The following is a 19,299-nucleotide window of genomic DNA, read 5'->3' as shown; positions in this document are numbered from 1 at the left end:
CTCCTGATCCTGCAATGTTCCTGTGATACCAGGGCTGTGTTTATTACATTACGTTTTAGCCAATTAGCAGGCGCCCTTATCCAGAGTAAATTACTGATTTTTACATTGTTTTTACATACCATACATTTATATGGTCGGATATGTACTGACGCAATTCAGGCGAAGTACCAAGCATGCGAAGGCAGCTCCCCACCTGGTTATCAAACCTAAAAACGTGGAGCCTGCCAGCCCCAAACCATTATGCCACACTGCCGGTTTCCTATTAACAAGATACCTTAATCCAGGTTGGATTTGGCCTTTGTGTAGTTTGAGAGAAATGAGTATATTAACCTGAAGGCCTCAGAGGCTCAACAGTGGTCTCTATCAGACAGAGACTTGGGCCTGCAGTCCTCAGGTTTATGTGACTGTGCTGTGAGCAGAACTGGCAGGGACCAGAGGGAAATTCACATTGACACATTGCACATTGGGGATTAGGGTGTTACTGCTCGGTTGAATGCTTTGCCCAAAAGTGTGTGTGTGTGTGTGTAGCGAGAGGGGGGTGGTGGTATTGTGGAGCATGGAGTGCCTGCAGCTGGCTCGATGACTCCCTATTGAGCAAACTGCATTGAGACAGCAGGTGCACACACACACATTCACACACACTCACACACATTCACACAGACTCACACACATTCACACACACTGACACACATTCACACAGACTCACACGCATTCACACACACTAACACACATTCACACACTCTTAAACTCACGCACGCGCGCACACACACATACACAGAGGTACACGCTCATGCAGACACACTCACTCACACTCTGACACTGGCATGTTCATGGCTGCGTGCGTGCACGCGACTCCACAGTACGTCTGTTCATTATGTCACAGCTTCAAAGGGACTTTAGGCGGTAGTAATGAAATCAGCTCCGCAGATGAAAGGGGAAGCGGTTACATGTGCAAATGTTCCCGGGGCTCACCGCAGCGCGAGGAGCGTTCCCCTTTAATCGGCTCTGCGGCGCCGCAGCGGGGACGGTCTGGCCTGGGGACGCAGCGCTCGGAGGTCTAAGCTAAACCAACGCTCCCGCGGCGCTCAGAACCTTCGCACCCGCCCTGCACAGCTTCTCGTGTTTCGGCTGCTCCACGCAGATTACAGTCATATCCTGCTCACACACGATGCTCAAGCTGCTGATTGTCCCCACTGACGATGTGCCTTAACCCTTTGAAGAGTAGGTTTTTTTGGCTGTTTTTTTTTGTTCTTATCAAAATTCTAAGCCAGTGTTCTAGAACTTCATTGCTTTCAATTACTGGTAGTGATTGTGACATCACCATTAGAATGTTCTGAACATTCTAATCACTTAGTTGTGGTACACCTTAGACCTTAAAGGTCGGAATGGAGTGTAGCACAGTGGGTAAGGAACTGGGCTTGTAACCGAAAGGTTGCAGGTTCGATTCCCGGATAGGACACTGCCGTTGTACCCTTGAGCAAGGTACTTAACCGAAATTGCTTCAGTATATATCCAGCTGTATAAATGGATACAATGTAAAATGCTATGTAAAAGTTGTGTAAGTCGCTCTGGATAAGAGCGTCTGCTAAATGCCTGTAATGTAATGTAAAGGCTTAAAAGTGATAGTTCCCTCCCACTGCTCTAAAGGCCGCAGTGCTCTTCTTTGACGCCGTGCTCATTAAGTAGTCATTATCCTCATTGGCACTGCACTGCACAAGTCACCGTCATTCAGACTGACGTTGTGCCGCATCACAGTCCTGTCCCTTCATTGATGGCTACAACTTACAATCATGTCGCATTGACACTGCGCCAAACACATGCCACTGTCACACTGTCACAATCACGCACATACACAGCATCCTTTCAGCCTTTTTTGTGATCTTAATACATTTTGAGAATTTAGTGTAAACCTAATAGATGCTTTATCATTGTATTGTCAGGTCGTATTTCCTGAAACGTCATCAACAAATGTCTTTTTTTTTCTCCTCGGTTTACGGTTAAAGCAGACAGAGCTCTGCTTATCAGCCGTGGGACTATTGATTTTCCGGCACCCTTTCAACCTTTCCTTCATCCCCTTTAACGCTAAGAACACTGCAAATCAATGCGCAAATCCTGCCCCTGCTCACACTTCAACACACAGGCTTACATGCTGACAGATTTCTCAGTTCAATTAATATGACAGTTTTTATTCAGGAGTCTGGGTCCAGGTTGTGTTTTGGCGTCTTTGTGGTGTCTGTATGCTTATAAAGCATGCTTGTAGTCCTCTAGCCAGGGGTTATATACCTCAATACCTCACTCCACTGCACATGGTCCAATGCTCCTTTGCAGCTGTTGAAACATTACATTTTTTTATCAGTCTTATCAGTGCCACGTGTAGATTTGTACCGATTGCGATTGGCCGGGCAAATCCCGTGGAGTCTGCGGTTGCTGTGGAAACGGTAATCACCTGTAATTTGCAGCATTTGGAAAATCAGGCAAACTGAATAAGAACTGGGAGGAGGAGGAAGAGAGAGGGAGGGAGAGGGAGGTGATAAAGAGAGAGAGAGAGAGAGAGAGTGAGAACATATTGAGGAGTAGGGGAAAAGGCAGTTCTTCCAATCACCACAGGAGGTGAGGGAGAGAGGAGCCAAGCGAAGCTGAGCTGTGGACCCCTGGAGCCTGCCTCCTCCCTCCCTCCCTCCCTCACTTGGCCGGAGAGCCGGAGAGAGATGACAGGAGACGCAGATCACACTCCCGCTCTGCTGACCGCTGTCCGCTCCACGCTGAAGCCACACCTGGGTTGTGCGAAGGCCACGCCCCAAGACCTCTCCAGAAAGGCCCTGTTTCCCTGAAGCCACGCCTGAGCGCGTTCACGGCCACGCCCCATACCTACAGAGGCCACGCCCTGGTCATCTGAGGTCACCCACATGCTACTCAACCATCGCTGGAGCCTTCAGCTCTTCGTGTGAGTCCTCTCTTCTGCCTTTCCTCTCCTAGTTCGACCAGAAACTGTTCTTATCCTCTTCTCTTCCTTCATGCTATGGAGTGAGGAAGATTTTTTTTGCTGGACTGCAATCTGTTAGCTCTGGATTCCTAGAAAGAGGAAAAACTTTGGGAGGGAGCTGCGGAAGCAACAGCTTGACCACCGGCAGCAACAGTACATGTAGAAGAAGAAGAAAAGAAAAAGGATTTTTAAATCCATCCCCCCGAGAGGCAGCAGGAACCCTTGAGAGAGTGGGGTTAGGATGTCGGCTTAACCCTGTCACCCCCCCCACCCCCCCACCCCGAGTGCCTGAGTGACACGCTCTGCGCCAGTCCTGTGACCGCGCTCTCCGGAGGTAAACGCGTGTGGCGGAGCCCGCGGAGTAAGGAGAGAGAGAGAGAGGGAGAGAGAGAGAGACAGCGAGAGAGAGTGAGAGAGAGAGAGAGCTTTTGCCACTGATCACCGTGTTTGCTCTGTTCTTCCGCACTTCATTTGCCTCACCGTAGACAGCTTGGATTCCAAAAATAAGGGTAAAAAAAAACAAAAGGAAGAGATAAAACAATCTCTGGAGACGGCGTCCTTTGAAAGCAGGAGGAGGAAAAAACAAAACGGCGGAAAAAAAATCACTGGTGAGCGAGAAAAAGAAAATCGGCGGTGCTGGGAGAGGTGTGGAGCGGCGCGCGTCGTTTCTTCGCCTCTCCTTCCATCGCTGTTCCCCACTTTGAGGCTCCGGCGCTGATCCTGCACAGGTGGAGCGGCGGTTTGAGATCAGCGAGGGAGAAGGTTCCAGAGGATCATCAGCAGGGGTGGGCAGGAGCCGCACGTCCCCTCGACACACACACACACACACACACACACACTCGCGCACGCGCGCACGCGCTCAAGCACGCTCCCGCTTGTCCTACCGCACGCCTGTCGCCCGCCGTCGTCCCGAGCAGCCGTCCAGCCGAGATGAGCCGGTGCAGGGGGAGGTGCCGGCGGCAGCTGGCCAAGGCGGCGCGCTACTTCTACCGCTTCCTGATGGGCACGCTGGCGCAAGGTAGGCACCTTCACCGCAGCCGGCGCGGGCCCGCCGCCTCCGTCTGTCCAGTTACATCACTGCACACCTTCGCCGCCGCTCGGTCGGGGGGTGCAGGGGGGGGGGGGGGGGTCGAGCCTCTTTTAAATGGACCCATCCCCATCTTCAATTCACTGTCATTTCAAATGAAACTTGACTCTCAGGAAGGGTTCCGTTCGATCTGTCGTGGAACTCCGGATTCGCAGTTGGAGAGTTTTGTGCTTTCTGTTAATTTTTTTTTTGTTTGAACAAATTGTTCCCTCCTCCCAAATTTAAGGGGCGACTGTGGCTTTTATAGTCCCCTGTTTCATCGTTAGTGTGTCCTGCTGCTGGTTTTTTACAGCTCCCGAGGCGTTTGACTGTAGAGTGTGAACGTGGAGCTGTGTGCTGCTCTGTGGCAGTATGGCACAAGCGCTCTGCCTGAGGAGTTCTGGAGCCGCAGGTGAACTGAGTTAAACTGTGGCTGCGAAAGTGTTAGAGGCAGGTGACGCCAATCCCCGGCTGTGTTCCCCTTTTCTCTCTCTCTCTCTCTGTCTCTCGCCGCGGCTGGCTCTTCGCCCTGATGACTCTTGTAAACGTGTGGAGCGACGGGGTCAGCTCTGTGGGCGCTGTGGCACCGTGCGGGCGCTTTCGCCCGCCTCGCTCCCGTCCTGCCCCGGTAGCGCCCTGGCGCAGGGGCGCGACCTTCACACATCCCCGTGTTCTCTGAAGGTCACCCGCTTGTCAAAACCAGCTAGCAGCAGCTGTTAGCATCCGTTAGCAGCCGTTATCACCCAGTGGCCATCGTAAGCGACCTCAGTTTCAGTCACTGGATTCATTAGTGTGTTTTTTCAGTATTTATGTCATTTCATGCTTCACCAGCCAAACAGATTGGGGGGGGGGGGGCATGGGGAAACTTTGTTAAGCAAAAAGGAAACGAGGTGTTAACACCAAAGATGAAATGGCTTTATGTAGGATGACAAAACGCTACTGCTAATTACCATATATACAGGGAAGGATTCAGACTCTGAACTGAAATATTGGCTGAACCTCAAAGAACATTAAATGATTACTGGAGCAGTAGGCATATCTCACTTTAGGTATTTTAAACAAAGCTCCAAGCACTTTTTAAACCAAATTTTTGTTTGATGGGAGAATCTGTTAAACGAATGAGTGTATTTCTTCAGTAATTAAGATGGCTCTACAGCCAGTTGTGCAGGTATAAGTGAATATGACTGCGAATCCACTGCGGCTCATGCATATGTCTGAAGCCCTGCGACTCACGCGTACAGTATGTTTGCTGAGCGTTTGCTTGCTCGAGCGGTTTGAGGTGCGGTGAGTGCAGCGCACGGACGGCAGAAAGAATGGGTGTGCGCATCCGCAAGTTTGCGGCTGTGCCGTGACAGTTGCCATGGAGACGGTCTCCCGCTCGCCTCCTTGCCGGTGCCGGTGCCGCCGTGGCCTTTTGAGACTGACGGGGAAGAGTGTTCCGGGCCCACATAAAAGGGTGATTCTATAAAGGCCACTTGCTTTTTAAAGTCTTTTCATTACACGTTAGAACAGTGCCAGTAAATGTGCCTGCTGTCTAGGGCTCGGGGAGGATGTTGGATCTTATCTTTGTGTGACTGACACTGAGCGAGAGGATGTGTGTGTGTGTGTGTTTGTTTGAGAGTGTGTGTGTGTGAGTGTGCGTGTGTGCATCTGTGTGCATGTGTGTACGTGTGTTTGTGTCTCCTCGTGTGTGTAAAATGCAGCCACTGTCCATGGTGAATCCCTTTGTTGGTTCTCTGCCCTCTAATGTATTTAATGAGGGACCTATTAAATACATGAGATACACAAGTGAAAGAAATGAGATACAAAAGAGACATTTTGAGAGGTGAAGATGTAAGGGGCACACCAGACAAGAGGTGCTGTAGTGTATTTGCGCCAAATTCACTCTATTGCAAATGCAGTACACTTTAAGAAAAACAATAGATTTATATATTCTAAAGCTTATTGGATTCTTAGAGGACAATCCCTGATACACCGACTCTGCAAGCATTGCAACTCAGTGTAACATAATTTCAAATTGGCTGTGCTGTGGATGATTTGATTTGATTTGCTTGGGTGGATGCATGCATTCACAGTGGACCAGCAGACCCCTCCCCAAAATACCACCACTGGTGCCTGGTGATACCTGGTAGCACAATCTAGCACCATACCCCCACCCACGAAGTAAGAACATCTGCCAATAATAACGGTTAAAAAAAAAAACCCAGGAAGAAACCCTCTGCGGGTGGTATGGATCCCTAGACACGTCCGTAGACGTGGAATTTGTTGCGATTATTTTTGAAGGGAATGACGCTATGCTTCCTCGCAACACGGTCTGAAACCTGTCATTTCATCTCCTCGCTCTACATCCCAGCGGAGCGAGGAGAGTTTGTCCGGACCCGGCGCGCCGCTGTTATTTTAGCTAAATACTACCGAACGCGTCCATGCAGCGGTAAGTGTGGATAAGTGCTCCTGCTCGCAAGCTGGCAGGCTGTTGCTTCAGTGAGTTAATAGGCGCGCGGGTCTCTCTCGTCCGCGAACGGGAATGAAACGGGCTGGTCGATGACTAATCCCTTCCCCTCTGAGCCGTTTCCCTGGGGACGTGTTAATTAAGTCCGGAGTTGTGTCTGCTGCCCACGAGGCGCCCGGGCTTTACGCCGACACCTCTCATTTAAGTGTCCCCAGAAAGTGCGACTTGATGGAGTTTAGCGATGCAGATAAAAGAGAAAGCGTGCGCCGATTGTTCCTCTCGCGCAGCCAGCTTGGTATCCAGAGTCGACTGGATCACAAATCTTTATATTCTACTGTAGGTTGTGTCAGTCTTCACACTGTGGCGATACAGCACCTGTCCTTAGCATTATCTTCCATTATCCCCTCTATGGAGAGCCACCAGTCTGCCGTTGTTTTCATGTTTAAATCTGCAACCATGTCAAACCCAAGAAACCAGGTTGACTGTGTACTGTAATTGACTGTGTAGTTTGTCATTAAATACAGACTCTGAGTAACAACCAACCCTCCCTCCCAAAAAACAAAACAAAACACAAAAACAGAAAGGCCCTTTAGTTCTGAAGGATCATTCAGACTTTCCAACCAAATCAAAACAAATCTGACAACCACTCTGTTTTTTTATTTATTTTTATTTTTATTTTTTACCAGTCTTGGATTTATTCAAGTTCTTTTTTCTGATGCAAGAGTTTGAGAAACTTCTGTGGTGGCTCAAGTTCTGGTGGAGCTCTAAAGACAGAAAAGACTAAAGCAATGAATGGAAATGGACAGCCTACTGTGGCTTCAAGGGTCTGAAAAATGACAGGACCATGTTGAGTCAGTGAGAGGTAGGGGTGAGAGCTACAGTGCATTTGGAGAAGAATCGTACAGTCTGCTGCCTCACCCATAGTGCTGTTGTAGGTTGAAATTATGGCTGTCAGTAAAAATCTCAGGTGGAAGCAAACCTCATTATACATTATAGGAATAACTCTTTATTTATATTCAACAAAACCCTCATAAAAATCCATTCTCATGCAGGCCAACCTAAACAATGGAAAAAAAAACATGAGAAATATAGTTGGCAAAGAAATATTTGCAGAAAATCTGTCTAAGCCAAAGTCCCTCCTGTGGAAGTTCTTTTTCAGTGGTAACAATGTGGCGTCAGTTAAGGTGCATCAGAGAACCTGGAATAGCACAGGTGTGCTTGACTGAGGGGAGACATTGAAACTTGCCAACAAACATTTATGACAGCCGCCCACGTGTGGCTGACTTGTGCTTCACACGCCCGTCCATTGTCACGGTCTCTGAAAGCGAAGGACAGACATGTCCGACATGTAAGTGAACCACAATTAATGAAGTTGCCAGCATGCAAGATACGCAGTGTTGCAGAGTTTCGTTTTCGTTTTTGTGTTTGTGCATCTTTGGCACCTGTGGTCTGCACTCATCAGGTGTGAATCAGCTTTCCCTAATATAATTGCATTTAAAATACCCGGTTTACAGAAACTTTTCCTCAGAATCATGACACATGTGACAATAATGGTCCTAGTCAGGACATCATCTTTATAAATTGGATTGTTTCAATCTTTGATGCTGATTGGCTGAGACCACGTTCTACAGTGATTGTAAATCCGATACAGTAACATTTCAGCTACATCCAAAACAACCTATCTGTGAACAGTATCACTCCACTGACCAACCATTACTTATAAATAATAAAATAATATTACAAAACAGATAATATTGTCATCAATTAATTTTCTCTTTATGTTGTAACTGTTTTATGAACGCAATATGGCACTCGAGGCCATGCTGTATTGTGAATACACTTACAGCTACAGGGGCAACGGGGTTACTGCTAGGATGAAATGTTAGAACACCGGCACTCTGCTTCGCTTTGTGCCTAACAACACCCCTGTTGTCATGACTGTATTCATGATACAGCACGGTCACGAGTGGCGTGTTGCCTAATTACAAGATTCTAGAATTATAAACTAACAAGAAAGTAACACATTTAAATTTAGTACTTATTGCTGTATCAACTTCTCAACTTTGTAAAAAAAGAAATACGGGGGGCTGGTGTGAGTGATAAACAAGTTCTGGGAGCCATTTCCTAAGTCCATTAAGTGTGGTTGGCTGAAAAGCCTTATTTTCGACTTTGCATCCTGCTTTGTAATTGTAAGAACATGCAATTTCCCTTAATACAATGGTGATATTAAGTCTGTGCCCCAGATGCTACACCTAAAGGGTGAATGTGATAGAAGCTTAATTGGAAAATAAGCAACTTTATATTTTCACGCTTAAGTTGACGTTGCTGCGGAATTGCCTGTGACAGAAATGAAATAAATAAAAACAACTGCGAGATGTTGCACCGAATGCATGAAGTTTTGGCGACGGCGAGGTTGGTGAGGTGTCGAAGGCGCCGATGACTGTAATGAATGCAGATTCATCACTGAAAGCCTGTGGAAAATGGAGCTCCGTGGTACTGAAGGCGTGGAGGAGTACTTCTACAAGGGCTCTCAGTGCACCGGGGAAGGAGGAAAACACCTGAGGCAGACGCGGCTGAAGATCGTGTTTGTTTTCCCTGTGGCGGGGTTAAGCCCACTGGAAGCACAAGGCTGTACCCATCATTACTGGGCTCTCGTTGCAGTTTATTCCATTCCTGAGGGTCTCTCTGCCTCTCTGCCCGCGAACAAATAAACCAACATGCACATATTTAGCATGGCTTAGCTCTGTAAATATGCCTGCTGCTTATTTATAGCTCGGAATAAATAACGGAAGTCTTTTTGAAAACTCTCTCTCTTTCTCAGGATAGGAAGTAGGAAGAATTGTATACCGGTCATTTCCGTCTCTGTTTTATTAGGATTTACATTTTTCAGTCTCTGAAGTTTGGGGTCACTGGAGCTTCACATGTTCATCTTCAGCTTTATGGGGAAAGCTAGGAAAGCCAGGCTGAGCCGCTCTGCGAAGCCGTCTGTCCCGATCGGCACGAGGAGCGCTGATGAGCCGAGAGCGTGTGCGTGAAGGAACAGGTTATCGGTGTGTGCTCGTGCACGCTTGCGTGTGACAGCGAGAAAGCGTTGCGCGTGCATGGTGGAGGATGCATGGTTGTGTGTGTGTGACACAAAGAGAATGTGTGAACAAGTCTATGATTGGCTTTGTGCGTATATCAGACAGAAGATGTGTGTGTGTGTGTGTGTGTGTGTGTGTGCATGCATGCGTGCTTGTGGCAGAGTGTGACTGTATGTTAAGAGTATTAATAATAGTGTGAGACTGCTTTGAGGCGTGGCTTCGCTCTCTCGGGGGCGCGATAAACGGTTATCCAATGGGCAAACGGCAGGGAGACGCGCTCTTCCTGGGCTCCTGTTAGTAATGACACTTAATGATGCCGGTGTTTCTGACCGTTCAAGGTGCATTGAAGTGCATGTATCACACAGCAAGATACACCAACAGCCCACACAATTATATTACCCGCTATTACAGACGTTTGCAAAACAACCTTCTGGACCCCCTCCAGTCTGGCTCCAGGACTGAGGACTCCACTGAGACTGCCCTCCTCTCCATCAGCCGGAGCGTCTTCCCTTTTTTCTGTTCTAATCCTACTGCACTATACTGCTGCCTTTGGCACCATGGAACCGGAATCCAGGGTTTTTCTCTCTGCCCCAACCTAGCACTGGCTTCTAATAAATGGGGTATTATGGAATTGTCTGCTGTGCTGCTCTAAGCTCTGTAGAACTGTTGCTCTTAATATGAGTGCACTTAAACCGTTTCCCCAACATTGTAAATCGCTCTGGATAACACTGTCTGCTACACGAGGGTAATGTAACGCAATAGGTGCCGCCACACCGCAAGCGTTCGCCAGTGCACTCGTTCGTGGCGTCACACCGTTCAATAGAAATTCTCAGAATTTTGTCGAGTGACGAGCCCTATTAGATCATACAGAACAGCCATTGGTACAGTTTCCTCCTTCTAAAGATTTCGGTTCGCACATTTAGACGCATGAATTAAAGATGAGTCGTCGTGTGACAAACACAAGAGCCCGGGGTTGGAGACGGAGGGGGGTAGCGGAGATGAGAGGTGCGCGCTGAGAAACCAGCCACGCCCCGGGGGGCTTTTTTTTCCTTCTCCGCATGAAAAATAAAGAAGTTGAAATTATTCTTTGATTAATGTTTTTTTTTTCCCTTCCTCCTCTCAGCTCTCCGCGTTTCTCAGGCGCGCTGGGTACGGCGGAGTGGCGCAGTGCATTATCACCGCCTCGTAGCCCGGGGCCTTTTCCCCCCTCTGGGGCCCACCCTCTTCGCGGGTAGAAACTATGCCTGCCTCAGAGTAATGATAATGGATTGCATTTATATCCCACCCTCCTTTCATCAGAGAAACCCAGAGCTGGGGTGGGGGGTGGGGGGGGCGCTCAAGCATTGCCAATGTATACCCCCCCTCCACCCCCCCAACCTCCTGGGTCATACCATTTTGCCCTTGAATGCTCACCGCACATCATATAAGGTGGAGGGTGGATTATTTAGGAGTCAGTAACTTGAAGCTGATTATATCCCTAACACCTCCTCTGTCTTAGTCTAGGGCAGCAGTGTAGACAGAAATATTTTATATACTTGGGCCTGCTTAGAGCTAATGGGGGCCAGAACGACCTAGATGGGCATCTGCGGTTGGGTGATGGTGATTCAGCCAAGATAAATGTTTGGGCAAGCACATTTAGGCGGGCATTGCCCATCCTGGCACACCCATTGTGGTCGGTCCAAATTAATGCTCGCCCAATGAGATGGCAGGTTGTTAAGAGGCGGACACCGGACAAGGCAGGCGCCTCATGGCCGGCGATGCCATCGAGACGAACAGAGATTCCGTTCTGATTCCGTCACCCGCAGCCTCGGTGGGGACAGATGGAGGACCGCCTGCCAAGTGCGATATTTCCGCCCAGAGCGGGATGTTGGGTAGACAGAGGCTCCCGGTCCTGATTGGCATGCGGTTAAGGGCCCATCTGCTTTCTGGGTGTACACAGGCACTTCTGCTTCTGGGCCCCTGGTTTGGGTGCAGGATGATAGTCTCCAATGGAGATGGGATTAGGGCCTGGCCTGTGATCTGGATTTAAGCGGGGTTAGATTGAAAATTACAATCTGTTTTCGATTAGAGTATGTGGCCCCACTTATTTGGTTTTAGTGGGGCTGTGTGGAGAGCAGTGGTCTAAATATGGAAGTGGTTCCACAGGCATGTGTCTCAGACTCGGGAGGTTTGAATCTGGACTGGCTAGTATGTTTGTGCCCTAAAAATTGATTCTGGCTGGTAGAGTTTGTGCCCTAAATGTGGACTGGCTGGTATGTTTGTGCCCTAAATTTGAATTCTGGCTGGCAGTGTTTGTGTGTGACACAAATCCTGATTCTGACTGGATGTGATAATGGACTCAATGTGGACTGTGGCTGGAGTGGTAGAGGCTTGTGATTAATGAGGCCAATAGACAGCAGTGTGCTTGTGGATCCACGGGGTTCATCTGCCTGTGAAACATCACTTCAGCTGTGTAAACCCGGCGGCTGGACAACGTTCAGTCGAACCCGTGTCAGGCACGGTGTGAACGCTTCTCAGAAACCCTTCTCTCGTGTCGCGCGTCCTGCCTGTCCCCGGCGTGCCGCGCCGTGTCACAGCTCTCCGCCGTGCCCCCCATCTCTGCCGCGCCCCCCCCCTCCGTCTCCGTGTCAGAGCAGCGAGCCGGCGTTAATAAATCACCACGCGTGTCACGGCCGAGCCGCGAATGCTGATTGGCCGGCTGGGCTCCCGGCGACCCGCGTGCCCGGCTTCACGGCCGTCCTCTGCGAGACGAGACGAGACGCTCTGGCGGCCGCTGCCACGGGCTGTCGGAGCGCCCCTAACTCGGGCCCAAGCGAAAAGACCCCCCTCTCTTTCTTCAGTGCACCTGCACTCAGCTTATGGGCACGAATTGCCAAACCTGAACGTATCTTCAAGGACTCCTGATCAACCTCTCTTTCTCAGTCAGTTTTTTGTGCAGATCAGAACTAGGGAACTTAAGCTTGTTCGATGACAGGAACGAGCCACTCAGAGCCATAGATTTTTGTTGTCATGCCGCAGTTAACCAATCATTTATAGCAGATAATCACACAGTTGACTCACCTCGCCTTTGGTTGCTGATTTTAAGGTGGAACCAAAAACCAGCCTCCCTCCCTGTGTCTCTCTCAGGGCAAGAGTACACACTGATCAACACTCTTTTATACTGTACGGTAGTCTATGAAAATGGCAGCAAATGAATGAATGAGTCATGTGTGATCTCTGATTGTGACTGTGATTCAGGCGTCAGTGACCTGGCCATGGCGTACGCTGGCACCATCTCAGCAGCACTGGTCTTCTGCCACCGGCATTGCTGGTAATTATTTTGAGGCCAACCAAACGAAATGGGTGGAAATGGCGTAAACACTGCTGAACAGAAACCCTCACGCATTTAATTCAGCCTGTCCTTAAATGTCAAGGTCAGTAACACGGTGAGAGGCAGAGAGGCAGCAGCAGGGAACGGTGTGACGCACTGGAGGGATGGAGAGATAGCGAGATGGAGAGATGGAGAATAACAGACCCTGTGATGTCTCCTTAGACCCCTACCCCCCACCCCGCCCCCCAAACACACACACAGGCACATTCGCACACGCATGTGTGCACACATGCGCACACACACACAGACACACACACACAGGCACACGGGCACATGCACACATGCACACACATACACACGCGCAGGCACACACACACACACACACACACGTACAACCTATAACAGAGAAGGAGCTCATCACCTTCATCCATCATAGAGGCTCGCACCTCTCGCATGTTCCAAAAATAAAGCCCTATTAGCAGCTGTCTGGCTGGGCTGTGGATTGGGGGGCGCGTGTGGAGGGGGGGGAGGGAGGGTGCAGAATGAGGAGAAGGGGTGGGAGGGGCGAACGGGGGCAGGAGGAGCAGTGTCTTGCTGGGATCCTGACGGGGGGGGGAGCTAAGGGTTCGGGGGCATGTCTTCTTAATGAAAATCTGATGAATGTCTGTGGACAGCGGCCCTATCTCGTCTGTATTTGGGAGGGGTGCCTACGGTCTTCTTCGGGTAGTGAGTCTAAGATCCCTCTCTGCGCCACTGTCACCTTGTTTTATGTCAGACTGCTGTGCTCCCTGTATAATGACCTAAGATGGCTTGTCACTGTGTAAGCCTGAGTGTGCGTGTCACATTTTTTTTCGAAGGGGCTGCGTCTAAGGAGGATTTATCCCCTGTTGACTGAATCCAACACGCACCCCCCACAAACAGCCATTAAGCCATTAAGTGTGGGTTGGGGGGGGGGTGTTCTAGGGGGCGAATAACTAATCTCTTTCCCTGTGGAGTCTGTCGTTGCTCAAGCGGGGGTCTTTTGAGCGCTGAGCTCTCGTGCACTCTCGTGGTGCTTAATTGAAGCCCCCATTGTCCCGTGGCTGTGGAGTTTGAGCCTGCCGCCGCACCGCCACGCTTTTGTGGTGATCGGCTCCAGAGCTTTCTCTTCCTCTTTTTCTCCTCCTCTCTCTTTTGGGGGCTGCCCTTTTTTCTCTTTCTCTGTGAAGTTCTCAAGGGGGAAAAGGATCTTTTTCCATCATTCTGAAACCCTTTGGGAGAGCAATTGGCATTTCACCTTTCAACTTTAATGACAAAACAATCAGGATGAGCCAGGTTCGTTTCCAAAGTAGCTGGTCATCCTTGACAACCCGCCAACAGCCTCTCAATCAAGCTAACCACACACACACATGGACAGACACATATACATGCAATCTTAACTTTTCAAATGAGCTGTCCAGTATGTCTGGTGCTGGAGGCCAAGACAGATAGGGGAGCTGTCCGTCGCTTGTGGTGCTGAAATCCCTACACAGTGTGAACAGCACATGAGTCACTGACACTCTCAGTTGGAGTGAACTGTCACAGCATCTCACTCTGTCTGCTTCTGGTCAGGACAGTTCAGTGGCACTTCTCGCAAGACTGGGTGATCCATTATAATCAGGCCAAATTGTACTGGATTGTTATTGCCAGCATATTATATTATATTACATAATGTTAGATTGTACAGTATACTTTGGAAACTCAAAAGATGCTCTTTACAAGCAATTTCACATTGTATTTTTGATTGTCTTTGAAATAATGCAGAAAAGAAACAAACATAAGACATACCAACAGTTAACAGAATTACTAACAGAATGAAACAGACTATGGGCCCCTGCAATATTTCTCGCTCAGTTTTCTTCATTAAAACGACATGCTAGCTGGTATCTTGAGAGCTACCCCCAGACCAATTGGGTGGTTATTTTCACAGCTGATCAGACATCAAACGTTTTCCCTACGAACGGCCATCGCTCAGGGCTGCTATTTGTGGAGCGTGTGCTTCTGCCAGCCCAAACAGTCCCGCAGCAATTCCTCAGCTTCTCCCATGACTTGGAAAGCTGCTCTGTCTGGCATTCTCTGCTGCACAAACAGTGGAAGGGAGAGAGGCCGGGGGAAGCAGACCTGCAGCTGTCTGGAGGTTCTCTCACTGCCAGGGCTTCCAGCTCTGACCCCCCCTCCCCCACACCTGGCCCACGGCGGTGCTAAAACACTCGCCTGTTCCCTACAGGGCCTCCTCCTTGTCCCTTCCACTTAAGCCGCTGGGCATGATGGGAAGGCAAACAGGGTCATGATGACCTCATCCACACTAGCAGTGACCTTCAGAGACATTCCTGAGAGAGAGAGAGAGAGAGAGAGAGGTAGATACATAGAGAGACAGAAAGGCAGACAGAGAGAGCAAGAGAGAAATGGAGAGACATAAAGAGAGAGATGGAGAGAGAAACACAGAAAAATGATGAGAGTATCAGAGAGAGAAAAAGAGACTAGAAAGAGACAAGAAGGGGGAGGGAGTAAGAAGAGGGAGAGAGATTTCAAAACAGCTGTTATGTTATTTATTCCAAGCTCTAAATTAAGAGCAGGCATATTTACAGATCCAAGAGATGCTAAATATGTGCATGCACTGTAGGTCTGTTTGTTTATAGACCCACATATATATATATAGCCCTTTATATATTTATACGGCCTATTTACAAATATAATCTGCACACAGCCATTGACTACATATGTTTCTAGAGAAAAAGAGACTGGCAGAAGAGAGGGCCTCCAATAACTCCATTACATTTTCACTGCCACATTCCTCTTATCTTCAGCTGAATCCCCGCAGCCTTCATCCCAAACTGAGCATTCAGGTTATTCCGCTTTGTTCATTTTTCTTTTCCTCCTTCGCAGAGGGGGCTTATGGGAAGGTCCTGACGAGGCCTCTTCTTCGCTCTGGGGACCTGGCGTCTCCAGGGCCGGTCCTGTGATGCCTTCTTTTCTTTTTGAGGCTGGAGTCACCCAGAACACTAAAGCTTTTTTTCCCAACGCATCGCGTGCGTTCGTCTCGCGTATTTCACCCGGCGACGGTACGTTGATAAAAGCGCCGTCGCCGTGCGTGCCGGCTCGGCGGCTCATCTGGAGGCCGTCGTTAGGCGTTCGGCTGCTGGGTTGTTTTTCCGGTCGCCGCTGCCTTTGTTGCGGATGAGAGGAGTACCTGAGGGAGAGTGAGAAAGCCGTCGCCTCCTCCATCGCTGAGAGAGAGAGAGAGAGAGAGAGAGAGAGAGGCCGGGCCCCGGCGGTTGGCGGTCTCGGGGGAGCCGCCGGCCCTCCGCCGCAGAGGCGCTGTCGATCTGTCCCCGTCTGCGTGCGGGGCTCACCCGCGCCGCGCGGCCCCAAAACTGAGCCCTTCGCACTTCTTCTCTTCAGATCTCTGCTCGGCTTTTTCTCACCCTCACCCTGCGGCTAACACCTGGTTTGCCAGTATCCACAAATAATGTAATCCTGCTCTCTCTTTCTCTCTCTCTCTCTCTCTCTCTCTCTCTCTCTCTCTCTCTGTCTTCTCTCTCTCTCTGTCTATCAAATTCAAGTTGCTTTATTGGCATGAAATACAATTGCAATTATTGCCAAAGCATATATATATATAAATAATATGTGAAATAATAATACCCTGCATGGCCAAAAGAATGTGAATACATGAAGTTCATCTAAAATGTGGATTTTATGTGGATTTGGTCCACTCTTTGCTTCTGTATCAACCTTCACTCTTCTGGGGAAGCTTTCTACTAGATTAGGAGCGTTGCTGCAGGGATCTGCTTCCATTCAGCCCAAAGAGCATTGGTCGGGCACTGATTGGGCGATTAGGCCTGGCTCGCAGTTGGCTTTACAACTGATTACAAAGGTGTTGGATGGGGTTGGGGTCAGGGCTCTGTGCAGGCCACTCAAGTTCTTCCACATGTCCATAAAGAACATCAGTGTATGCCTGGTGGCATTGTCATGCTGGAACAGCCTTCCCCAAACTGTTGGGGAAGCGCTGCATCACCTAGGATGTGATTGTACGCTGTAAGGTTACGATTTGCCTTCACTGGGACTAAGGATCCTAGCCCAAACTAGTGAAAAACAGCTCCAGACCAAAGACACTTTGGTCTTAAAGTCTACTATTCCATTAATAATAATATCAAAATAATAATAATTATAAATGTAAAAATATATGACAATAACAGCAATACAGCAACAATAGTAAATCAATAAATATGTACATGTTTGTATGTTTTCGGTGGGTGCTATATTTTGATAGGCAAATAAATTATTTATAATTAGGGATCATTTGTGGAAATATATTTGTCTAATTTGTAAATATTTTCTGCACTGCACAAAATCTGTCTTTCTCTGTCTACCTCTCTGTCTCTTTCTTTCTCTCTCTGTCTATCTTTTTCTTTCTCTCTTTCTGTTTGTCTCTGTCTGTCTCACTCTCTCTGACTGTTTCTTTTCCCTCACCGTCATCATACCACAACACCGCTCTCCCCATGTGCGCCCAAGATATTATTAAAACAAAACAAAGCCTTTCAAGCTCGCACCGTTTAAATAATGGATAAAGAGCCATCCCTTTGATGAGTACATACTGCTGAACGCACCTCTCCTGGGTGGAGACCCAATGTAAGAACACAAGACGCGGGCTTCTTCACTGTCCTTCACTTTCCTTCACAGCTTCTGTGGAAGGCAAGGTCCCCGGGTTGAAAAAGAAAATACCGGGCAGACTGAAATTCGGACGCCGATGCTAATTCTGTGAGATGAAGGGAGCGTGGCTCCGGGACAGAGATTGATTCAGAGTTTATTCATTCCTGACCTCTGAGGAACACGCTGGCTGGCTGGCTGGCTGGGCTGTTCTCGGAGCAGAGGCAGCCGGAAGGGGGCGGTGCTGTCAGGAGATTAGATCTAGAGGGGACAGACTGGCTCCGCTCATTAGCAGCAGCAGTGAGGAGGTACGCCAAACCCAGGTGCTACGCCTAGAAGATCAGCGGGGATGGCGTTCTGACGCGGCCGCGTTTGGACCCTCGTTACGGTCGGCTCCGGTCGCTGGGAGCGAGCGGGGCCGCCGCTTTCTCTCTCCCTCCCGCCGCGTAATCGAGTTTGTTTTACTGTGGTCGTCTGTTTGAACCGAAGATCCCCTCATCTCCTCGCCCACGGTCTCGGCATAAATCAGTTCACATTTCCAAGGTCAGCCTAGGACCTGCAGTACAGGAGTCCTTTTGGCTTTAAGCCTGCAATCACCCCCCCCCCCACCCCCCCCACCCCCGCCGCTGTAAGCCGCTCGGATGCACGGGTAATAGTCCCTGGAATTGAGACCCCAGGCCCCGGGGAGGTGCGGTTGGGTGGCACACCTTATCGCATGCGGCAAACAAGGCCGATGATTCCTGCCCACCCCCCACCTCCCAACCAATTAACATCGGCTTTATTCAGTGATGCACACGCCCCCCCCACCCCCACCCCCCACCCAGACCCGAGGCTTTGAGAAGAAGGCTGTTTAATCCTGACGTGCGCTGTTTGATGGAAGCAGGGGGAGGCAGGGGCAGGTGTCTTGGGGGGAGTAACAGAAGGGCTCAGATAAGAGCGCTATCTGGGAGAGCTTCACTCGCCCGCGGAGCCGGAGGGAGGGCGAGAGACCTGCCGGGAGAGGAGGGGAGAGAGAGAGAGAGAGAGAGAGAGAGGGATCCTTCAGAGAGGCTCCTGAGCTGCGCTGTCTGTAAAGATGCTCAGCGCAGGCGCGGATTGGGCGCTGCAGTCGCGGTTTCCAGCGAGCGAGGCGAGTTTCATCACCCCGTGAGGGCGCATTGGCGGGAAGTGGTCAGCGTGGCGGCTTCTTTCATGGTTCTGTATCAGAGTAGGGAGACATTTTACTCCACATGTCCGCGACGTTTGTTTCTTCCAGCTGTACGCCCATTGCTACAGCCAACAAACTGTTGTTAGTTGTAGTCTCCTCACGTTTGTGTGTGTGTGTATATGTGCTCATGTGCATGTGTGTGTGTATATATATGCGTGTGTGTATCCTGTATGGGTGTGTACACTACGTGGCCAGAAGTGGACACCCGAACATCACACTCATATGAGCTTGTTGAACGTCTCGTTCCTGAACCATGGTCATGCTGCTATAAGGCCACTAGATTTTGGAACATGGCTGTGGGGATTGACTTCCATTCGGCCTCAAGAGCATTAGAAAGGTTGAGCACTGACGTTGGGTGTAAGGCCTGGATCTGGGGTTGAGGTCAAGGCTCTGTGCAGGCCAGTCAAGTTCTTCCACACCAATGTCGGCAAACCATTTCTTTATGGACCTCGCTTTGTGCACGGGGGCAGAAACAGGAATGGGCCTTCCCCAACTGTTGCCACAAAGAGGGAAGCACACAATTCTGTGGAATGTCA

The 19,299-nt window shown here is 49.5% G+C and overlaps 1 protein-coding gene across 3 annotated transcripts in view; it reads left to right on the top strand.

The window, feature by feature from the left end:
• Nucleotides 1-19,299, top strand: part of kcnip2 (Kv channel interacting protein 2) — a 123,341-nt gene that overhangs the window by 50,211 nt on the left and 53,831 nt on the right. Inside the window, exon 1 of one of the 3 annotated variants that reach the window (XM_064320914.1) lies at nt 3,327-4,001. The exons of the other annotated variants lie outside the window; for them this stretch is intronic. Within the exon in view, the coding sequence (XP_064176984.1) occupies nt 3,914-4,001 (88 nt within the window). The 5' untranslated portion in view covers nt 3,327-3,913. Of the gene's footprint in view, nt 1-3,326; nt 4,002-19,299 lie in introns of those variants that run through there. 3 annotated transcript variants of the gene reach the window in all.

This window comes from Anguilla rostrata, chromosome 2 (genome assembly GCF_018555375.3).
Source record: "Anguilla rostrata isolate EN2019 chromosome 2, ASM1855537v3, whole genome shotgun sequence".
Lineage (NCBI taxonomy): Eukaryota > Metazoa > Chordata > Actinopteri > Anguilliformes > Anguillidae > Anguilla > Anguilla rostrata.
This window is presented reverse-complemented; position numbering and strand designations above follow the sequence as displayed.